Below are 19,407 nucleotides of genomic sequence, written 5' to 3'. Positions count from 1 at the left end.
AAAGCAAAGTGTAATCTGCCCATCTGAGAGTCAGATAAATATCCAGAAAAAGTAGAGATTAGCAGGATTGATGGTGGGTACAGCATGGACACACAATCCTCCATTGTCCTTGATCAACATTTTAAAAAAACCTTCAGTTGTTAAGACGTCAGCTCGGTCTCAAGCAGCTTCCTTTGTTACATATTGTGCCTATTACTTACTTTCCAGTAGTATTAATGGGAACTGAAAGCATGCTGTATGGATAGGTTCTGCAGGTAATGGTGTACCATGTTAACAAACCAAGTGACTGTAGTTCAGGGTCACATGGAGCTGTGACCTGCAGCTCTTCAGCACCAGCTCTGAACACTCTCCAGGCTCCATAGAGCTAGCTGTCCCAGGGTCAAACTCGTGGACACATAATGGACAGTCATTACGTAACATATAACATACTGATTGTAAACATTACAGTTTCTAATATAACCTCAATCTCTTCAAAATAGAGTATTTTCTCTTAGTATAAAAGCACTCTTGGACTTTGTTTTGTACCAACAGTAAAGATGTTTCTCCAAACACTTATTTTGGGTTACATTTTAGTCACTTTTTTAGTGCGCGCATTTGACACTTTCTTCAGTGATTTTGGTAGAGACACAAACTGAGCGCCCCCTTCAGAAGCTGGCCCCACATTTAAACACCTGCAAGGACAACTGTGAAAATGATGCAGTTAAATCAATTGCAATGGACACGTTATTCAAAGTGATTTTTATTTCAGTCAGGCTAAATCGGCTTTGATACCAAAGAAATGAAAAAATAAAAATAGTACAACAAAGTACATCATTTTACAAATACTCAAAATGGAGGTCTGACATATCAGAATAATCAAATAAATGTCACAGTCATAACAAAAATAGAAAAAGTCAATACAGTACATAGAATGCAATAGGAGCTATATACTTGAAGTGTTTGCTATACCATAGACTTTACAAAATTCTACTAGAAAAACTCCCAGTACCAATGGAATATCAGGTAATATAAAATGTAAAAATAAAAAAACGTACAACGAAAAAGAAAACACTTGTGGTGTGAGTGTGTGCATTCATACAGGTGCAATATGCATGCAAATCTGCCTGTGTGACAAACGATAAAAGCAGCTACAGTTTGTAAATGATTATGTGTGTCATGGGTTTGACAGCAGCTGTTTAAAAATGACGTGTGATGTCACTGCCAAACTGTTTTTTAAAGCACGAAACAAGTGATAGAAAAGGATGCACCTGATGATTACAAATCTCATGTATTGGTCAGTTTCCTCCCCATAAAAACAGCATCAGCTGACAGTCAGGTTTTTCAAAATAAGAGAATGTTAACTCGAAACTAAATTGAAGACCGGTATTTTACGAAATATTCAACTTACAGTATGTCGTATAGTGTTTGGTTGAAGTAACTGATCAATCCAGTAACAGCATCAGAGATGAGAGGGTGGTTTCGGTGCAACCCTAAAATAGCAAGGCCAAAGAGTTGTGCTAACAGCTTAACGAGTCAAAGCCAATGGTTTTGTTGGCAAAGAAATTAAGACTTTTTGTTACCATCTTTGTCGTGTGTTTCATGTGAGGGTGGACCTTGGCACTGACCGGCTCCGCTCAGGGAAACCTCTTAAAAAGATTGATGGATCAGACAAAAGTACACAGACAAATGCCACTACAAAAGTCCACTAGTAACCAGAACAATAACAATAGTAATAATAATTATGTTCCTCATCTGTATATGTGGTGTGTTTATTCTTTCTCCCACATTAAGGGAGTACAAAATAGATAATTTGGCAGAAAAAGAAACGGTGTTGTCTCGACAGTCAGCTCTGTGTCATAGAGGGTGCAGATAATTAGCTGTGATGCTAATCCGTTTGCTCCTGGGAGCTTCCATGGAGACAGCAGTTACTATGGTTACTGCATGCCTTCTGTCTCTAGTGTGTGTAACAGTCCAGGAGAGAGTGTGTGTGTCTATATTGTATTTATATGCACAATATGTGTTTGACGGGAGCCTCGGGCTCTGCAGGCAGACTGGTAGTTATAGTTTGACCCCCCACTGAAGATATTAAGACTTCTAAAGCTGATCTGCGATCTGCTCAGCTACATCTGGACATTTCCTGGAGCTCCGGACTGAGAGGAGGTCTGACGTTTCCATCAGGGGCGGGGCTTGTTGATATGATGTCACTCGGGGCTGGAGCCCTGGTTCTGCTGGTATATGGAGGCTTTGTCCTTCAGCAGGACCAGGCACAGGTGGCAGCTCCAGCTCCCTACACACACACACACACACACACACACACACACAACACACACACACCCCACACACACACCACACCCACACCACACAACACACACACTCACACACACACACACACACACACACACACACACACACACACACACACCACACAACACACACACACACCACACACACACACACACACACACCACACACACACACACACACACACACACACACACACAACACACACACACACACACACACACACACCACACCACACACACACACAACACCAACCACCCAACACACACACAACGCCAACCACCCAACACACACACACACCCACACACACACACACACACACACACGGCCAAATAAGTGTTTGGTTATGTTTTTTAGAAAGGCTAATGGCAACAATTGAGGAATGAGTAGCCATACCAAACAAAAGATGTTTGCAGCTTTTGAAGGTTGATCTTGTTAACTTGTCAGTGTGCAGTGTGAGCTTACCCTCTGGTGGTTCAGTCATGGGGGGGCTTAGACAGTACATGTGGTAACCTCGGTCCACAGTTCATCACAGAACAGCAGCTGGTCCTGCAAACACACAACATCATGTTGAGTCCACTGATGCGGCTTTCACACCAGCGCTTTTCCCTTTCTAGCTCCGAGCGGGAGCTTTTCTGGTTCAGCTCCGGTTTCCCCTTTCTGCTCCCGCTCTGTTCACACCGCCCAGAGCTGCCGCTGCTGCGTCATGACGTCACCGTTTATCATAAAATCCAAACTGCGCGGAAATCCCTCACATCGACAACAACAACAATGGCCGATTGTATTGAAGCGCTGTTCGCTTTGGTTATCCTCTTACGAAACTAAATGGAAGGCATCGGACGACTTTACAAGGGACGACTTTACTTGAAACTTTACAAACATCACATGCGAAATGCAAGACTTCTTCTCTGCCCCTGCCCCCGCCTCGACGTAAGAGAGACGTAAGCGACGCCGCCTCTTAGCTCCGAAGCTCTTTCCTCTAGACTGACAATTTTTTGGAGCTGGAAGTGAACCGGATTCCGGAGCTAAGAGGCGGCGCCTCTGCGGTGTGAACAGGAAAAAACGGTACTTTTCAGGCTCCAGCTCCGAGCCGGAGCTGAAAACGCGTTGGTGTGATGTCCATGATTGGACAAGAGGAAAACGTTTCACATCTCTCCATCTTCAGATGTCACACAGTTGTTCAGAAACATGTCTGGGGATTTTGTTTTGATAGGTGAGAACCAGCCTTCTTGGTTCACTCTTTGAACCCTTATAATGATTCATTCAGTTTTTGAAAACATCTAGGTTATTTAACTGTCAAAATGTTATTATGAATATACATTTGTATTCCAATTTTCCATGAAAGAGAAATTACAAAAAAAGTTAGTGTATACTTAATTAGTATATAGTCAGCAACAACAGATAATGGGTCTCACGTCGTTCTCCGAGGTGCCGCAGACGTTGCAGCACTTGCACTCGATGCACTGCCAGCGGTAGGTCTTCACTGCAGCCATCATCACGGGGGTGAACTGCAGGCATGTGGGGTGGCCTGCAGGGGGGGGGGAGAAATGTTGTCAAGGAAGATACAAATAACCATGCCATGAGTGAAAAGGCATGGCAACAGTAACTAAGAGGGGCTTAGTGACAGTGGTGAAATGAACACGACGAGAGCACCTGAGCGTCCACAGTCTGAGCAGGACACCAGCCCCTCTGATTGGCCGGTCTTCTGGTTCATAGTGGAGTCTCCCAGACAGAAGTCACAGTAGTCGTTGGGCAGAGCCAGCCCGTTGGGACCCTTTTTAGGTGCTGAGCGGGAGAAAGAGTGAAGAAAACCTTTAGTGTACATTAAAACTGTCATTTTGAATTGAGATATAAAGCTGAGTTACATCAATAGTTCCATGCATAGAAAAACTGTTTATAAATCAAATATTTAAAATATTGAAGCACTGTTTTACAAACCTGTTCAGCCAACACCAGCTTTTTAGCTCAGTAACTGGCAGATGATTGATCTAACCCATGATCCAAACTAAAGAATGAGTGACAACTCACAAAACGCACTTGAATGGATGTACTAACACGGAGTTGCGTGCACTAAAGAAAACAATGCAATGGATATGTTTGGGGGGGAAAAAAAACACCGATGGATGCTATGTCAGTGTCCCAGAGAGGAACACTGAGTTTAATCCCAGCTATGAGATTCAAAATCCAAAAAATGAAAACAGCGGTACAAAAAACAAAAAGAATGAGAGAGACACTTCCCCTGTACAAACACACACATGCTACACAGCATGCACCCAACCCCCCCCCCCCCCCTCTCTCAGCACAAGAGAGTGACTCACTCTTCGGTTCCTCAGGCTGGCGAGGAGTGGGTGGTGCCTCGATCTCCTCGCGGTCCTCGCCCTCCTCCTCTGCCAGGTGAGAGTGTGTATAGTGGTAGCTCAGGCCAGGACGGTTCTTGTAGCGCTTCCCACAAACTGACACACACACACACACACACACACACACACACACACACACACGGTCATACAAAACAGTTATAGTGATGGCGGATTGTTATTATCACCGTCCAGAAGGCCCGAAGCGGACACACACCCTATGCCGTTCATCGCCCTACAACCGGCTTTACTTTTCTATTTCTAAACTTATTTTCACATGGTTAATATTTGACTGACGCGCTTTTGAAGCAAACTCAGCAGAGACAAGCATTTGCACAGTGAGCCAGCAGGATGTTAAACACAGCATACACAGAGCGGCATCTCAGGAAGAATAAAAAATGCATTTGGGCGGGCAGCCTTTCAAATTGTTTACAAGCATAAGTTGTAGGTGGGGTCCTTTCAGGTTAAACCATGCATGGTAGAAGGCTTGTTTTTGACTTTCAGAGGTAAAATCTAAAGCCTTGCTTGCATGACACACACACGATGCAAAGGAAGCTCCTACTCACTGTCGCAGGCGTACGGTTTGTCCCTCTCCTCCAGCGCCGCGGCAGCAGCTTCCTGCTTTTTCTTCCCATTCTTGTCACTGCGACCCTGTAGAATCCATATTACAGTTGACAGATAGTACACTACTGAAACTACAATTCTATGGGGAACTGACTGCAGAAGGAGAGGCAGTACTCACCTTGGACTTGCTCTTGCCTCGTCTCTTGGGGGTCTCGTCCTCAAAGTCATCATCATCAAGGTCGTCCAAGTAGTCGTCATGGTCAAGGACTCGCTGCAGGGAGAGGGGCTGGATTAGGTCTCACTGTGAGGACATTCTTTACATTTTGAGTTTGATACTTTGGATTAACTTTACTCTAAGATGTATTTCCGTTTTTTTCTATTGGAGTTATTCATGTTCCCAAAAAACGATTAAAATGTTTTGTATTATCATCAAACAGTTCAAAAAAAGATCAGCCCAGACTAGTAGCGACTTAAAGAAATAAATTCAATCAAGAAGCTAAAATCTTAGGGCAGTTATTACCAGATAAGGTGTGACGACCCCTCCACACCACGTGGGGTGCCGTCTGTTTGTGTGTGGTTTGTGGGTGTTCACAGGTTCAGGTGCTGATGAGCCGCACCTGTGGGAGGATACCTGCCTGATGAGCTACACCTGTTGAAACAGGATATAGGAGGAGCCCAGCCGGTTACGTCGCTCTCACGCCTCTGGGCACTCTCTCTGCGCCAGCCTCAGGGACTTGTTGCTGGTGTTCATTTAGTTGTTGTGTTTAAACAAATAAACTATATATTCTTACCTCTCGTTTCGCCTCCCTGCTTTATGTTGCAGACCACGAGCCGGGTTGTAACATATGGGGGCTCGTGGTTGAACCTGGTCGTTTCGGAGGTACCTTTCGAAAATGGAGTTGTTGTGTTGTGAACAGAGAAGAACTTAATACACAGCTGTAGCGTGTTACGAGCAGTGGGCCGTGATGGGGCGCACAGCTGGTTGTTTGGGAGTAGTCTTGACGAGGGTAAGTGTTTCGTTGTGAACGACAGTAAGGGTGGCACACGGATTATTTTATTCACGGCAGTCACGTACCGTTGGTATTGTCCCTGTTAGGTCTAGTACGGTCTCCCTTGGAGGTCGTAGAGGGGGGTTGTAGTGTGGTGTGAAAGTGGTTAGAGCTATTAGCTCGGGAGCACGCCGAGGCTGCGGGTGGAGTTGCCGGTTTTTTCGGTCGTTTCGCCGAGCTTACAGTATTTAGTGCGTAAGTACCCGCCATAACTAGCACCTGAAGACTAGCGGGGAGTTTAGCTAGTTTCTGTGAGGCAGTTAGAGGGACGGGCCCCAGTAGCGTGGCTGTGTAGGAGCGTGAGCGTGCACTCAGTGTTGTCATGATGGAGAGTGTGGAGGAGTTTGTGAGAGCGCTTACAGAGGAGGTACTGGAGGGCTTCTCACGTGAGCAGCTGGTCTGTGTGGCTGAACATTTCCGCTTGGATGTTGGGGATAAGAGGATGAAGGAAAACATAAGAGAGATTGTTAGGGCAAATCTGTTCGAGTTAGGTGTTTTCAAAGGGGGAAAAATTACTGTTGATCCTGGCAGAGACAGTGTCAACGAGTCTGGCTGTCGTGATGCAGACCTGACTTTTGAACAAAGAGAGAGACTGTTAATGTTGCAGGTAGAACTTAAAAGGCTTGAGTTAGAGGAGCGGAGGTTGGGTTTTCCTGCTGGTGGTGCAAGTCAGGCCTCTAATTTCCCTGGTAGAGCAACTCCATTTGACGTTGCCGGTAATCTGCGGGTTGTGCCTCAGTTTAATGAACGAGATCCAGATACATTTTTCTCCTTGTTTGTGCGTGTGGCTGAGAGCAGAGAGTGGTCAGATACTAATAGCACCTTATTGCTGCAGTGTGTGCTAACAGGTAGGGCCCAGGAAGCTTATTCTGCTTTAACGGTGGCGGACAGCAAAGTGTATCTAATGGTTAAAACTGCTGTGTTGAAGGCTTACGAGTTGGTCCCTGAGGCATATCGACAGAGGTTCAGGTCCTGGGAGAAGTCTAGCGGACAGGCCCATGTTGAGTTTGCCAGGGATCTGGTTACTTTTTTCGGTAGGTGGTGTAACTCTTTGAAAGTGGATACGTATGTCGCATTATGCGAGTTGATGGTGTTGGAGCAATTTAAAAATTCTGTGCCCAGCCACATTGCGGTTTACATCAGCGAGCGTAAGGTGAAAACTGCTGCAGAGGCTGCTGCTCTGCAGATGATTATGTGCTAACGCACAGAGGCGGTCGCGACTTCAGGGTCCAGGATGAAGGGGGTATGTATCGTGCAGGGAGATGGGAAGAGAAAGCTAATCCGCACTGGGGTGAGCGTGAGATGCGAGGTCAGCCAGAGGGTGATTCGGAAATCTGTCATTTCTGCAGGGAGAGAGGGCACTGGAAGGCTGACTGTCCAAAAGCTAAGGCTAAAAGGGGGAACTGTGCAGGCCAGTTTAACTCTGCTGCTTGTGCTGTGTCTGTGGTGCCGTTACCTGTTATCTCTCCCTGCCAGCAGATTAATGAGCCATGTGGGTGGAAGGACCCAGTGTTTTCTGCATTTGTGTCAACCGGATACGTGTCATTGGTGGGAAGTGATATCAGCGTGCCGGTAAATATTTTGAGAGACACTGCATCGTATGACTCATATATTCTGAGCTCTGTGTTACCGTTTTCGGACAAATCTGGAACTGGGGATTTTGTCCGGATGCGAGGTATGGGAATGAATGTTGTGCCTGTTCCTCTGCATTCTGTTGTGCTTAACTCAGGTCTGGTGCAGGGTGAGGTCGCCATGGGGGTCCGTCCTTTAATGCCAATCAGTGGTGTGGATGTTATCCTGGGTAACGGCCTGGCTGGCAGCCGTGTGTGGGCTGAGGGTCCACCGCCTACCATGCAGTCATCTTCACCCACTGTGACTGTTAAGGCAGAGGAGAATGCCAAGTGCTCTCCTGCAGTGTTTGTGGCTTGTTCTGTGATACGGGCTGTGAGCCGTGCACAGGAGGAATCTGAGCAGAGTGAAGAGGTCAGTGCGAGAGATTCGGTGGTTATTCCTGACTTGCTGTTGTCGGTATCCCGCAGTGAGTTGGTGATGGAGCAGAAAGCGGATGTCTCCCTCAGTCCGTTTTTTGAGGCGGTTCTCTCCACCGAGGATGGAAATGGTGTCACCAGGGGTTGTCAGCTGCATGGGGGATTGCTGGTTAGAAAGTGGTGGTCACGTGGGAAAGGCTTCATTGGTGGGCCAGTGTATCAGATTGTGGTTCCTGTCAGGTTTCGTGAGGAGGTCCTCAGAAAAGCGCATGGGCAGTCGGGACATCTAGGTGTCCGTAAAACATGTGGTGAGTGTGACGACCCCTCCACACCACGTGGGGTAACGTCTGTTTGTGTGTGTGTGGTTTGTGGGTGTTCACAAGTTCGACGAATCCCAACCATACGAGTGTTGGAAAAATGAAATCGCCATTTGGAAGCTGGTTACTGAACTTGATAAGAAGAAACAAGCCCTCGCCGTTGTCCTGGGGCTGGAAGGAAGGGCAAGGGACATCGCCATGGAAATACCCGCTTTGGATTTGAACAACAACAATGGTATGGACACACTGCTAGCAAAACTAGATGGCATGTTTCTCAAAGAAGAGCATACGATGCTTACTATTTTTTTTACTGTATCAAAAAGGAGAGCTCCGTGTCCATGGCGGACTATGTGATTGACTTTGAACAGCGATACAACCGAATGAAAAAGTACGACATGACTCTTCTTGACGCCGTGCTAGCTTTTAAACTTTTGGACACGGCTTGTCTAGACGAGAAAAATAGACAAATGGCGCTGACTGCGTGTACAGATTTAACATTTGCTGCAATGAAGTCCGCGCTGAAGAGGATATTTGGGGGGAGAGTGCAAGGCGGCACATCAAACGGAATACACGTTAACGATGAAGCGTTATTCACAGAGCAACGCTCACAAGGAAGATTCAGACGTCCAACAACGCAGCAGTTTGGACAAGTTGGACAACAAAGGCAACCGTCACAGGGTACCAACCCACTGGATAGGTTCGGTAAGAGATCAAAATGTGCTATATGTCAGAGCACGTTCCATTGGGCTAAAGACTGTCCTCACAAGAGTAGCGAACAAGTAAAGCTAACTGAAGATCGAACAAAGGTAGAGGAATGTCACATTACACTGTTTACTAAAGCCTCACTGTCTGAATCAGAGGTATTCCTAAGTCTTTAGGGATGGCTATCATTGACACTGCATGTACCCGCACAGTGTGTGGAGAAAAATGGTTGGACAGCTTTGTCGCTGAAAGTCAAATGAACCAGATTGTGAAAAGTGAAACTCCAAGCTCCAGACCATTCCGTTTTGGAGATGGAAATATAGTGCATTCCTCCAGAATACTGAAACTGCCTGCCAAAATAGGACAGACAAAATGTCGAGTGGAAACTGAAGTAGTCAAAGCTGATATCCTGATACTTACCTGATACTTCTGAGTAAGACTTCACTGAAAAGGGCAGGAACCATCTTGGACATGGAAAATGATAGAGCTGTGATGTTTAAACAGAATATCCCTCTTGAACTCACCAGTTCAGGACACTACTGTATAGATATCAGAGACAAGGACACAGGAATGAATCAAATTGAAATTAAAGATGTGGTCCTTACAGTCACAGAAAACAGCCAGAATGAAGATGAGGTCCTTACAGTCACAGAAAATATGACCTCAAATGAGAAACACAAAGCTCTCCTGAAACTACACAAACAGTTTGGTCACGCCTCTGCAGAAAGACTACAGCGACTCCTCCGCAGTTCGGGAAATAAAGACAAAGATTGTGACACTATTTTACAACAAATAGTACAGGAATGTGACATATGCCACAGATACAGCAAGACCAAGCCGAAGCCTGCTGTGGGCTTGCCTCTGGCTTCAGAGTACAATGAAACGGTGGCAGTGGACCTGCACGAGGTGGAACCAAGTTTATGGTACCTCCACATCATTGACCAATTTACACGTTTCAGCGCTGGAAGCATTGTGAAAACAAAGAACTCCTCTGTGATGGTGAACTCTTTCCTTCATACTTGGATCAGAGACTTTACAGTGACAATGGAGGAGAATTCAACAATGCAGAGTTCCGTGACATGGCAGAGAACTTTAACGTTGAGACAAAAACCACGTCAGGATACAGCCCCTGGAGCAATGGGCTACTGGAGAGACACAATCAGACCCTCACCGACATCATCCAGAAGGTCAGAAGGGAAAATGGATGTGACTGGCAAACAGCCCTAAACTGGGCTCTCATGGCTAAGAACAGTATGCTCAATGTGCACGGCTACAGTCCTCATCAACTGGTGTTTGGCCAGAACCCCAACCTTCCTTCTGTACTGGTTGATAAACCACCTGCGCTAGAAGGTACCACTATGAGTGCTAGAGTAGGAGAGCACATTTCAGCCTTGCATGCCTCTAGAAAAGCATTTACTGAAGCAGAGTGCTCAGAAAGGATAAGACGAGCACTACGTAAGCAGCTCAGACCCACAGATGAGAAATATGAGATGGGTGACAAGGTGTATTACAAACGAGCTGAATGCACTGAGTGGAAAGGACCAGGGATAGTTATTAGTCAGGATGGAGCTGTTGTTTTTGTGAGGCATGGTGGTTGCCTAGTGAGAGTGCATCACTCTAGGCTTTCCAAGGTGAACACAAAGGTTAATGAAGAGCAAATGGTACAAAATGATGCTGACACAGAAGCAGGAAGTGAGCAAGGTATAAACAATGCAACTGGTAGTTTAGACAGTGAGCAAAATACAGAGAATGAACAACAATTCGGTGACAGGGAAGCCAATACAAGTGAAGCGATCGATCCTCCAAACACTTTGAGTAGCGTAACACAAACTGAAATGGCGCATAGGCCTAATGCCCATAATAATCCTGCTCCTTCTGCAGGTGTGAGTTTAAAAACAGGACAGACTGTAACATATATGAACAGAGGTGACAATACTCTACTTAAAGCAAGAGTCTTAGGGAGATCAGGCAAGGCTACGGGGAAATATAAAACCTGGTATAACATGCAACATCTAGAGAATGATGGTAGTGATGGGCAAAAGGAATCAATTGATATCTCACAGGTTGATAATCTCAACATTGAAACAGAAGACAGAGAAGCTGATGTACTTGTAACCAAAGACATCTCATTTGATGCAGCTAAACAGGAAGAAATAAAGAACTGGCACAATAATAATGTATTTGAGGAAGTTGAAGATGCAGGGCAGAAATGCATTTCCACCAGATGGGTTTGTAGTCTTAAGGACACTCCCAAGGGTATAGTGCCTAAAGCCCGACTGGTTGCCAGAGGTTTTGAAGAGCTGAATATTCAAGAGTTACCGAAAGATTCCCCCACATGTGCCACAGATTCACTTAGACTTATGTTATCAGTGATATGTCAAAACCAGTGGGAAGTCCATTCTATGGACATCAAATCTGCATTCTTGCAGGGTATGGAGCTATCCAGGGATATTTATATCCGCCCCCCTCTAGAGGCAGGATGTCAACATGTTGTATGGAAACTAAAGAAATGTGTATATGGTCTTGCAGATGCATGACTATATTGGTACAACAAAGTGAAGGAAATCATGCTGAGTACTGGTGGTAGAGTGTCACAGGTGGATCCGGCAGTCTTTTACTGGTTGGATGAGCAATGTAAGGTCACTGGGGTGCTTGCGTGTCATGTAGATGATTTTCTTTGGGCAGGCTCATCAAACTTTTCATCCAATGTGATCCCCCAACTGCAGTCTGCATTCAAGGTTGGGCGTGAGGAGCATGAAAAGTTCTCCTATGTAGGAATGGATTTGGTAACTGTTAACGGTGAAGTTCAGGTACATCAACAAAGTTATATCGAGAACCTGGAGCCTATTCCCATACAAGCAAGTCGGGCCACACAGAGAAATGAACCCCTCAACGAAACTGAGAGAGAGCAGTTACGATCAAAAATAGGACAGATCCTATGGGTTGCTAAACAGACAAGACCTGATGTAGTGTTTGATTCATGTTGTTTGGCTTCTAATATAAAAGGGGCAACAGTACAGTCTGTTCATGATGCTAATAAGATAATCGGTAAGCTAAAGTCTGAAAAGGTGACACTCAGATTTCAACATCTGGGAAACAGTGATGCTTTGAACTTGATATTTTTCAGTGATGCTTCATTTGGAAACCTCCCAGACGGAGGTACACAGGGAGGTACTTTTATAACACTTATGGGAGAAAGAGGGAAGTTTTCCCCCATCTGTTGGCATTCAAAGAAAATCAGACGAGTGGTTCGCAGTACCCTTGCAGGGGAAACTCTTGCCATGTCAGATGGGGTAGACAATGCAATTTTTCTAGCCACACTATTTTCTGAGCTCACTACTGGAAATGCTGGACTGAATGCACCCCCTGTACTCTGTGTGACTGATAACCACTCTCTGTTCGATGCGCTCAAGTCCACAAAACAAGTCACAGAGAAGAGACTCAGGTTGGAAATCAGTAGCATTAAGGAGCTCATACAGAGCAAGAGGATCAAGCAGGTGCGTTGGTCAGACACAAAATCTCAGCTCGCTGACTGTCTCACAAAAAAAGGAGCTTCGGCTCTTGTGCTCTTAAAAGCACTCAGTGAAGGACAATGGGATCTGGGTTAAAGTGTCTGTTGAAATGGAACATTGAAAACACCTTTGTTTATGTATTTGTTTCTTAAATGTTTCCCTAATTTATGTTGACTACTCAGGGAATTTAAACATTTTTGTTTTAAGTCACTGTATGATTGTTTTATGATTCATGCAATGTAAAGTTGTTTTTGTTTTGTTTATTTCTTTAAAAAGATAGAATGAGATTGTTAACATGTAATCTCTTTGCGCCTATACTACTGGCCTTACGGTAGTCTAGGTTGCCCTCTTGAAACTGTGAAACGCATGCGCAGTTAGTCTGTGTCGACCTGGAGCATGAGGTCCACTGTTCGTGAATGGCTCTGTATTGGTGTTATGCACGTTGATTGAATAAACCAAGTTAACAGAAGATAAACGTCGTGTTTATTTGTAGTAGACAGACACCTGCCTGATGAGCTACACCTGTTGAAACAGGATATAGGAGGAGCCCAGCCGGTTACGTCGCTCTCACTCCTCTGGGCACTCTCTCTGTGCCAGCCTCAGGGACTTGTTGCTGGTGTTCATTTAGTTGTTGTGTTTAAACAAATAAACTTTATATTCTTACCTCTCGTTTCACCTCCCTGCTTTATGTTACAGCCCACGAGCCGGGTTGTAACAAAGGCAAGAAAATGTGCCATAAAATCCTTTTAGAGTGACTGAAAGTTATTTCCAGTCTGTCCAGACCAAATGCTAAGTTCACTTTTCCACGTGTCATTTGCTGTTCTGTGAAGCTCTAATGTAAGTTGCATAATCAGAAAATGAGAATGTTCAGCCAGCTTTGAGCCCCACCTTGCGGATGCGCCCAGAGGACGTGTGACTGGTGGCCGAGGTGGCCGAGGTGGCAGGGGGCTCCACAGGTGCCGAGTCATCCTCAGGGGCGCGGACGTCTAACACAGCGCTCCTCCTATCCACGGGCTCCCCCTTCAGAAGGGCCTCCAGACTGCTGCCGTCCACCGGCCCCAGCGCCTCACGCTTCAGACCCAGCTCCACATCTGCTATACACACCAAGCAAAATGGTAACACATGCAATGACATGAGCAGAGAGGGACACACAAACGGACTCATTATTCACAGAACAGGGGCTCCTACTTGCAACCAATAAATATGATAGAATTTCACTGGTTAATGGAGGAAATAACCAAACTGGACTGTTTTTGTGAAAAAAAGGGATACCTGCTTTGAGAGGGGGGAAGGCCAAGCGGGGGTCCTCAGGGGGGTGAGAGCGGCGCTTCTTTCTCCAGCGGCGGGCTGGGTAGGTGTACAGCTGCCCCGGAGCTACACCTGAGGAGACACACAGCAGTGCATGTAGTGGCGCGTTTCCACTGCAGCGGGTAGCTCGCTTTAAGCGTGCCGAGCCGTGCGGGGCCCGTTTTTGGTTGCGTTTCCACTTGGCCTAGTACCGGGCCGGCTAGCTGGTCCTAATTCACAGTTTTTCTGGCCCAATAAAATCGTGGTTCTAGGGCCAGGAACAACCAGGCTGAGTCGGGCTGAGTATGCTAAACTAGAGAGAGAATCGCTGGCAAGGGGGCTACAACTACAACAAGATGAACATATTTGACCGTGATTTAATTGTAATACACGTTTCAAAATGATGCCGAAGTAACAACATACTGATACCGGTTAGTAAAAACCATGAATTAATGCTTTGACAAGTCTGCAGACAGACGGCAGGCGAAAAACCCTTTTAAAATGCGTGTTTTCTAAATGGAGCTTGGCTAAGCTAACGTTATATATGCTCCGACCGTCCACACTCACAACAACGGCCTATAGAGACATAAATAAACCAGCGACTGTATTCGCCATGACACAGGCAGTCTGTGGTTTGTACTTGTTTAACTTTTGTCTAGTTTCTGAACAGATATGAGGAGCTGTGAGCTCTGAGTGCTAAGAGCTAACGGCTGTGTTGTTTTTCTGGGGCTCTCATTGAAGATGACGTCACGGCTCCGCCTACACTGCGTTACTATAGTAACTACCCCAGTTCCTAAACTGTAATGGAAGCGCAGCATTAAAGTGAGCCGGGCCTAATAAGGCCTAACCAAACCGAGCGAGGCCTGCAGTGGAAACGCGCCATAGGAGAACCAGCAGCTGGAGTACTCAAATGTGCTCTCTGGAACTTAACACTCTCAAAATAGTTAAGTCTATATTTGTCTTGAAAGTAGTGCTGAGCAATTAGTCGGAATTTAATTGAAATAGCATTATTGACTAGTGCAATATCTACACAGCATGAGGCGCAATATTTGTAAAAATAAAAGAGCAAGGATTGGCCTAGAAATTTCCCTGTACAGACTTGAGTACAAATGTACAGATATTTCTTTATGAAAATGAGAATAATTATGCAGATATTATAATTCCCAATGAGCAATTACATATTTTTTCCATATTGTTCAGCCCTTATTGAAAGGTGTCTTCTGAACAGATGGCCTCTCCAAATACAAATAATTTTTAAAAAATATCTCACATCAAACGAGAACTTTTATATGTAACTTTAATAACAAATGTAGCGTTTATTGAAAGGGTGATATGGTTTGATTATAAAATCCTATCATGAATGAACTGATGAATGAACTAATCATAATACTGAATTGTCACTCAGCTCTAGTTAAATACCTGCACTCCGGTGTCTCTTCTCCATCCAGATGTAACAGTTGGACTGGGCCACCCCGGTCTGAGAGTCCAGGAAAGGCATGAGGATGCTGCGCTCAGCACACAACCGAGCGTTGTAACTATGACACTGCTCCATGGCATCTCTGTAATACTGCTCTCCCAGCCTGAAAGGTAAATGTCGGACACCAAGGTCGAATAACACAGAACAAGAGAGACTGTTAATAACCATAAATGGACAGCGTGTGAAAACCTCCCACTATTTAGCTCCAATATAGTGTATGCAAGTAGTATCTGTAACTGTATATGCAATCTTACCTATGTAATCCACTCTATTGCAGTACTTTGCAACTTAAAATGTTCTTGTTTTGTTGAATTTGTCGGCAACTAATACTGGAACCTCTTCGATATATTATACAGTGTTGCTTTATCCCCTTGTAAAAACATTAAATCTGACAAAAGAAAACCATCCCTTCAATTGAATAGCCAAGGTTGACAAATGACTAGCCACTTGCTGGAGCTTTCATGAGAATCAAACCAAACGTCTTCAAAAATATGTTTGTAATCTGACTAGAGTATATTTGTATAACCCTTACATGCAACCAACTATGAAGCCTATAAGTGACATATACATAAAGAATATTGTTATATCACAACCAAATACATGTTACCGATCTGAAAGCATAGAAAGATACAAATATATCTGTATAAACTGACCAGCAACCGGTTGTTATTATTTATTTATTTTCTAACCTGTGTATCCTTGTGACTATTATTATTTTGTTGTTTTGTTTCCCATTGTAAAGCGTCCTTGGGTCTCTTGAAAGGCGCTATAAAAATTAAATTGATCAGTTGGGTTCTATTAACTGTGACCCTTATATAGTTTGGAGTCAGGCAATTAGAAATGTAACTCATTTATTGTGTATTTTAATCTTTTCCTGTATACAATGAAATCATTATCACAATGAGAACACAACAGCCATTTTCGGTGCATCTAAAAAGTATCATTACTATGATACACGAGTGAGTGGCCTTCATCACAAACGCAGTACTTATTCTCGGCTTCAAACCAATTTGTCGCATTGTAGTACTAGCCTGCTCACAGACTGTTGCTCTTACTGTGCTATCTCTGCATTTACCAGCGTACACATTATAGCCAAGCCTTGGTTCACTACAAAGCCTAACACCAGCAACAACGATGGAGGATGTAGGAACAAAAGGTTGATTGTTAGCAAGCCTCTCGTCACACACAACAAAGCACCCGCCAAGCTGACAGCTTTCTGCTACATTAACTATCATCCCCAAGCGACATGGCAGCAATAGTTTGGATATGTTGTGTTTAACAGCACTTTGAGTATCTAAGTTAGGCATACTAAGTGGCTAAAACAGAGCTCCACAATGGGTTCGCCTCATTTATATGTGCTCAATGCTAACAAGCTAACATTAGCTCAGTGGGTAACGTTACTCTCCTGGGACACATATTGTATTGAAGATTGACGATGCGAAGTTTACACATTTCAGGACTCGGCAGTAACATTAAGATTAATCATTTTTACATTCACCAATGTGTGGCTGTTCGTTTAAGTCTCACAATAAATAAAGGTAAACTTACACTTTCACAACACTGTCGACGGCCGCCGCCATGTTTGCTTATTGCGGTTGTGTAAAGTGCCACTGCGCATGCGTACACACATTAGTGACCGTTACTGCCTCCTTGGGTAAAAACGTGAAGTGTACATATTATACAGACATCATTGTGTTAGACATTTTAATATTTGATAGGTTTAATTGTAATAGAAATGTTAATGTGTTGGCGTATTCAAGTGTCTTTTACATGAGAGTGGGAAAGTACTAAGTCCTTCTTTCCCACATAAATAAAACAACGCATGTTTTCAAATTTACAACTAACTGTGTAGCTTCGTATTACCTGAGTGAGTTGTTTTTGCACTTGGTGGGCAGTTTAAAATATGCAGGTGTTTCAACAGCTTCAATTTAGCTACCAGATAAAACACAAGCAATCTTGATTAAGACTTTACAGACTCTTGCCGTGAACATGTGACTATAATATTTGGTTCTATTCTGCGCAGAAAAAGCGTATTACTGAAAGACAATCTGTTGATTTGAATCTTTATTTGTGTGAGTTATTTCCACCACAGTAACATTTGTACACTTTTAAGGGACTTAAATGTTTTTGTGTTTAGCCAGTTTTTTGTAGTTTAAGTTAGCATTTGTGACATTTTCTCTAGTTATGGTGTGTATAATACCATAGATAGACTATGTGGTTATAATAAGTCAGAATCAGAAGAAAAAAAAAAAATAGTAATATATAGTAATAATAATCAACTGAATTTGTAGAGCACCTTTCATAAAATACATGCAGCTCAAAGTACTTTACATTTATAACAAACATTTATGTTTCAAATTATAAGAATAACAACAACAACAAAAACTGCTTTTAGGACCACGTCTGTTGGACCACGATAAGACGTGGTCCAACACACACACACACACACACACACACACACACACACACACACACACACACACACACACACACAGAGGAGAGGAAGTCAGTCTTGGAAGAATATACGTTGAAACGGTCAGCAGGTGAGAGGTACACAGGGAGGTACTGGTGAGTTAAACTGTTAACACTACAGTGATGAGACAGCTTAATAATGACTTATATGTCAATTATAACTTCCTCCTGAAGTTAACCTCTATTTAATTAAGCTTGCTAGTTAATGTTTGCCTGGCTGCAAACATTGAGTTCAGGGAAGTAGTGGGTAACTACCAGATTCCTTTTATTAGTCCCTTTTAAACGAGGAACATGCATACAAAAATGTTTATCTCGAAAAAGAGACACATAATGCAACATTTAGCTATTAGCTTATGACCATCTGCTGTCCCTGGGCAGGTTCACACATGCCAATCATCAGATAATAAAGACATCACACATTCTCAAAGTATTGATCAACATTTAAATACCAGCACATTTACCTGCCCCTTCCTTACAGAGCCCCTCTTCCAACACACACGAACGCGCACATGACCAATGAGGGCACGAGATAAGTTTGTGCACAGATGGAAGGCTGACAGGCAGGTAGGCCATCCAGTTATTTTAGCCGGGCCGGCTAAAATGATTGGTCGTGCTTTTTACAGTATGGAAGCCCATTTCCGCCACTTGAAAAAAATTAAATCCCCATGAAAAGTCATAATTATGAGATAAGAAAGTCGAAATTATGAGATAAAAAGTCATAATAATGAGATAAAAAGTCATTATGAGATACTTTGTCACAACAGACAAACTAGCAGCTCTTTGGCTCGAGTTCTCCTATTTATCTTGACACGGAAATGGATTGTGAGTACATTGAGGACAACTTTAAACGTGGATTTACAACAGATGAAATACTTAATTTGCTTGCTGATTCACATGGAGTTGTACTAAGCAAACGCACCCTTGAAAGGATTTTAAGCAAGAAGCAGCTCTGGCGTCGAAAGAATAAAACCGATGTGGCTGAGGTGGCAATCTTCATTGAACAGCAACTGGAAACATCTGGTCAGTGTCATGGTTACAGATGGATGCACCACAAATGTTGGCAACATGGAATTGTGACTGACAGAGAAACAGTGAGAATACTGCTACAGTTATTGGATGGTGAAGGTGTTGATCTGAGGTCAAGAAACAGACTGTGAAGGCGCATCTACCACAGCTGTGGTATATACCAAATGAATGTGGTATGGCACATTGATGGTTACGACAAGCTTAAGTCATTTGGAATTGCAATCAGTGGATGCATTGACGGGTTTTCCAGAAAGATGATATGGCTTGAAGCCAAAACAAACAAAGACCCGAATATCATCGCTGGCTACTTTATTGATGCTGTTATCAATGCTGGTGGGTGTCCTGCCGCAGACTCAAACTTGATTTAGGAACAGAAAAT

General features: G+C 43.9%; 1 protein-coding gene across 1 annotated transcript; it reads right to left on the bottom strand.

Moving 5' to 3' along the window:
- Window positions 1-721: 721 nt before the first annotated feature.
- LOC117543521 (zinc finger protein ubi-d4-like) lies at window positions 722-17,179 on the bottom strand. Its single transcript, XM_034211876.1, is given in 12 exon segments — window positions 722-2,266; window positions 2,746-2,803; window positions 2,806-2,829; window positions 3,696-3,808; window positions 3,934-4,065; window positions 4,599-4,733; window positions 5,201-5,285; window positions 5,377-5,469; window positions 13,655-13,860; window positions 14,039-14,146; window positions 15,473-15,633; window positions 17,079-17,179. Coding segments are annotated over 12 exon segments (1,233 nt in total). The 5' UTR covers window positions 17,111-17,179; the 3' UTR covers window positions 722-2,180.
- Between the last annotated feature and the right edge of the window lie 2,228 nt (window positions 17,180-19,407).

The sequence above is a fragment of the Gymnodraco acuticeps genome, unplaced genomic scaffold, assembly GCF_902827175.1.
Source record: "Gymnodraco acuticeps unplaced genomic scaffold, fGymAcu1.1, whole genome shotgun sequence".
NCBI lineage: Eukaryota > Metazoa > Chordata > Actinopteri > Perciformes > Bathydraconidae > Gymnodraco > Gymnodraco acuticeps.
This window is presented reverse-complemented; position numbering and strand designations above follow the sequence as displayed.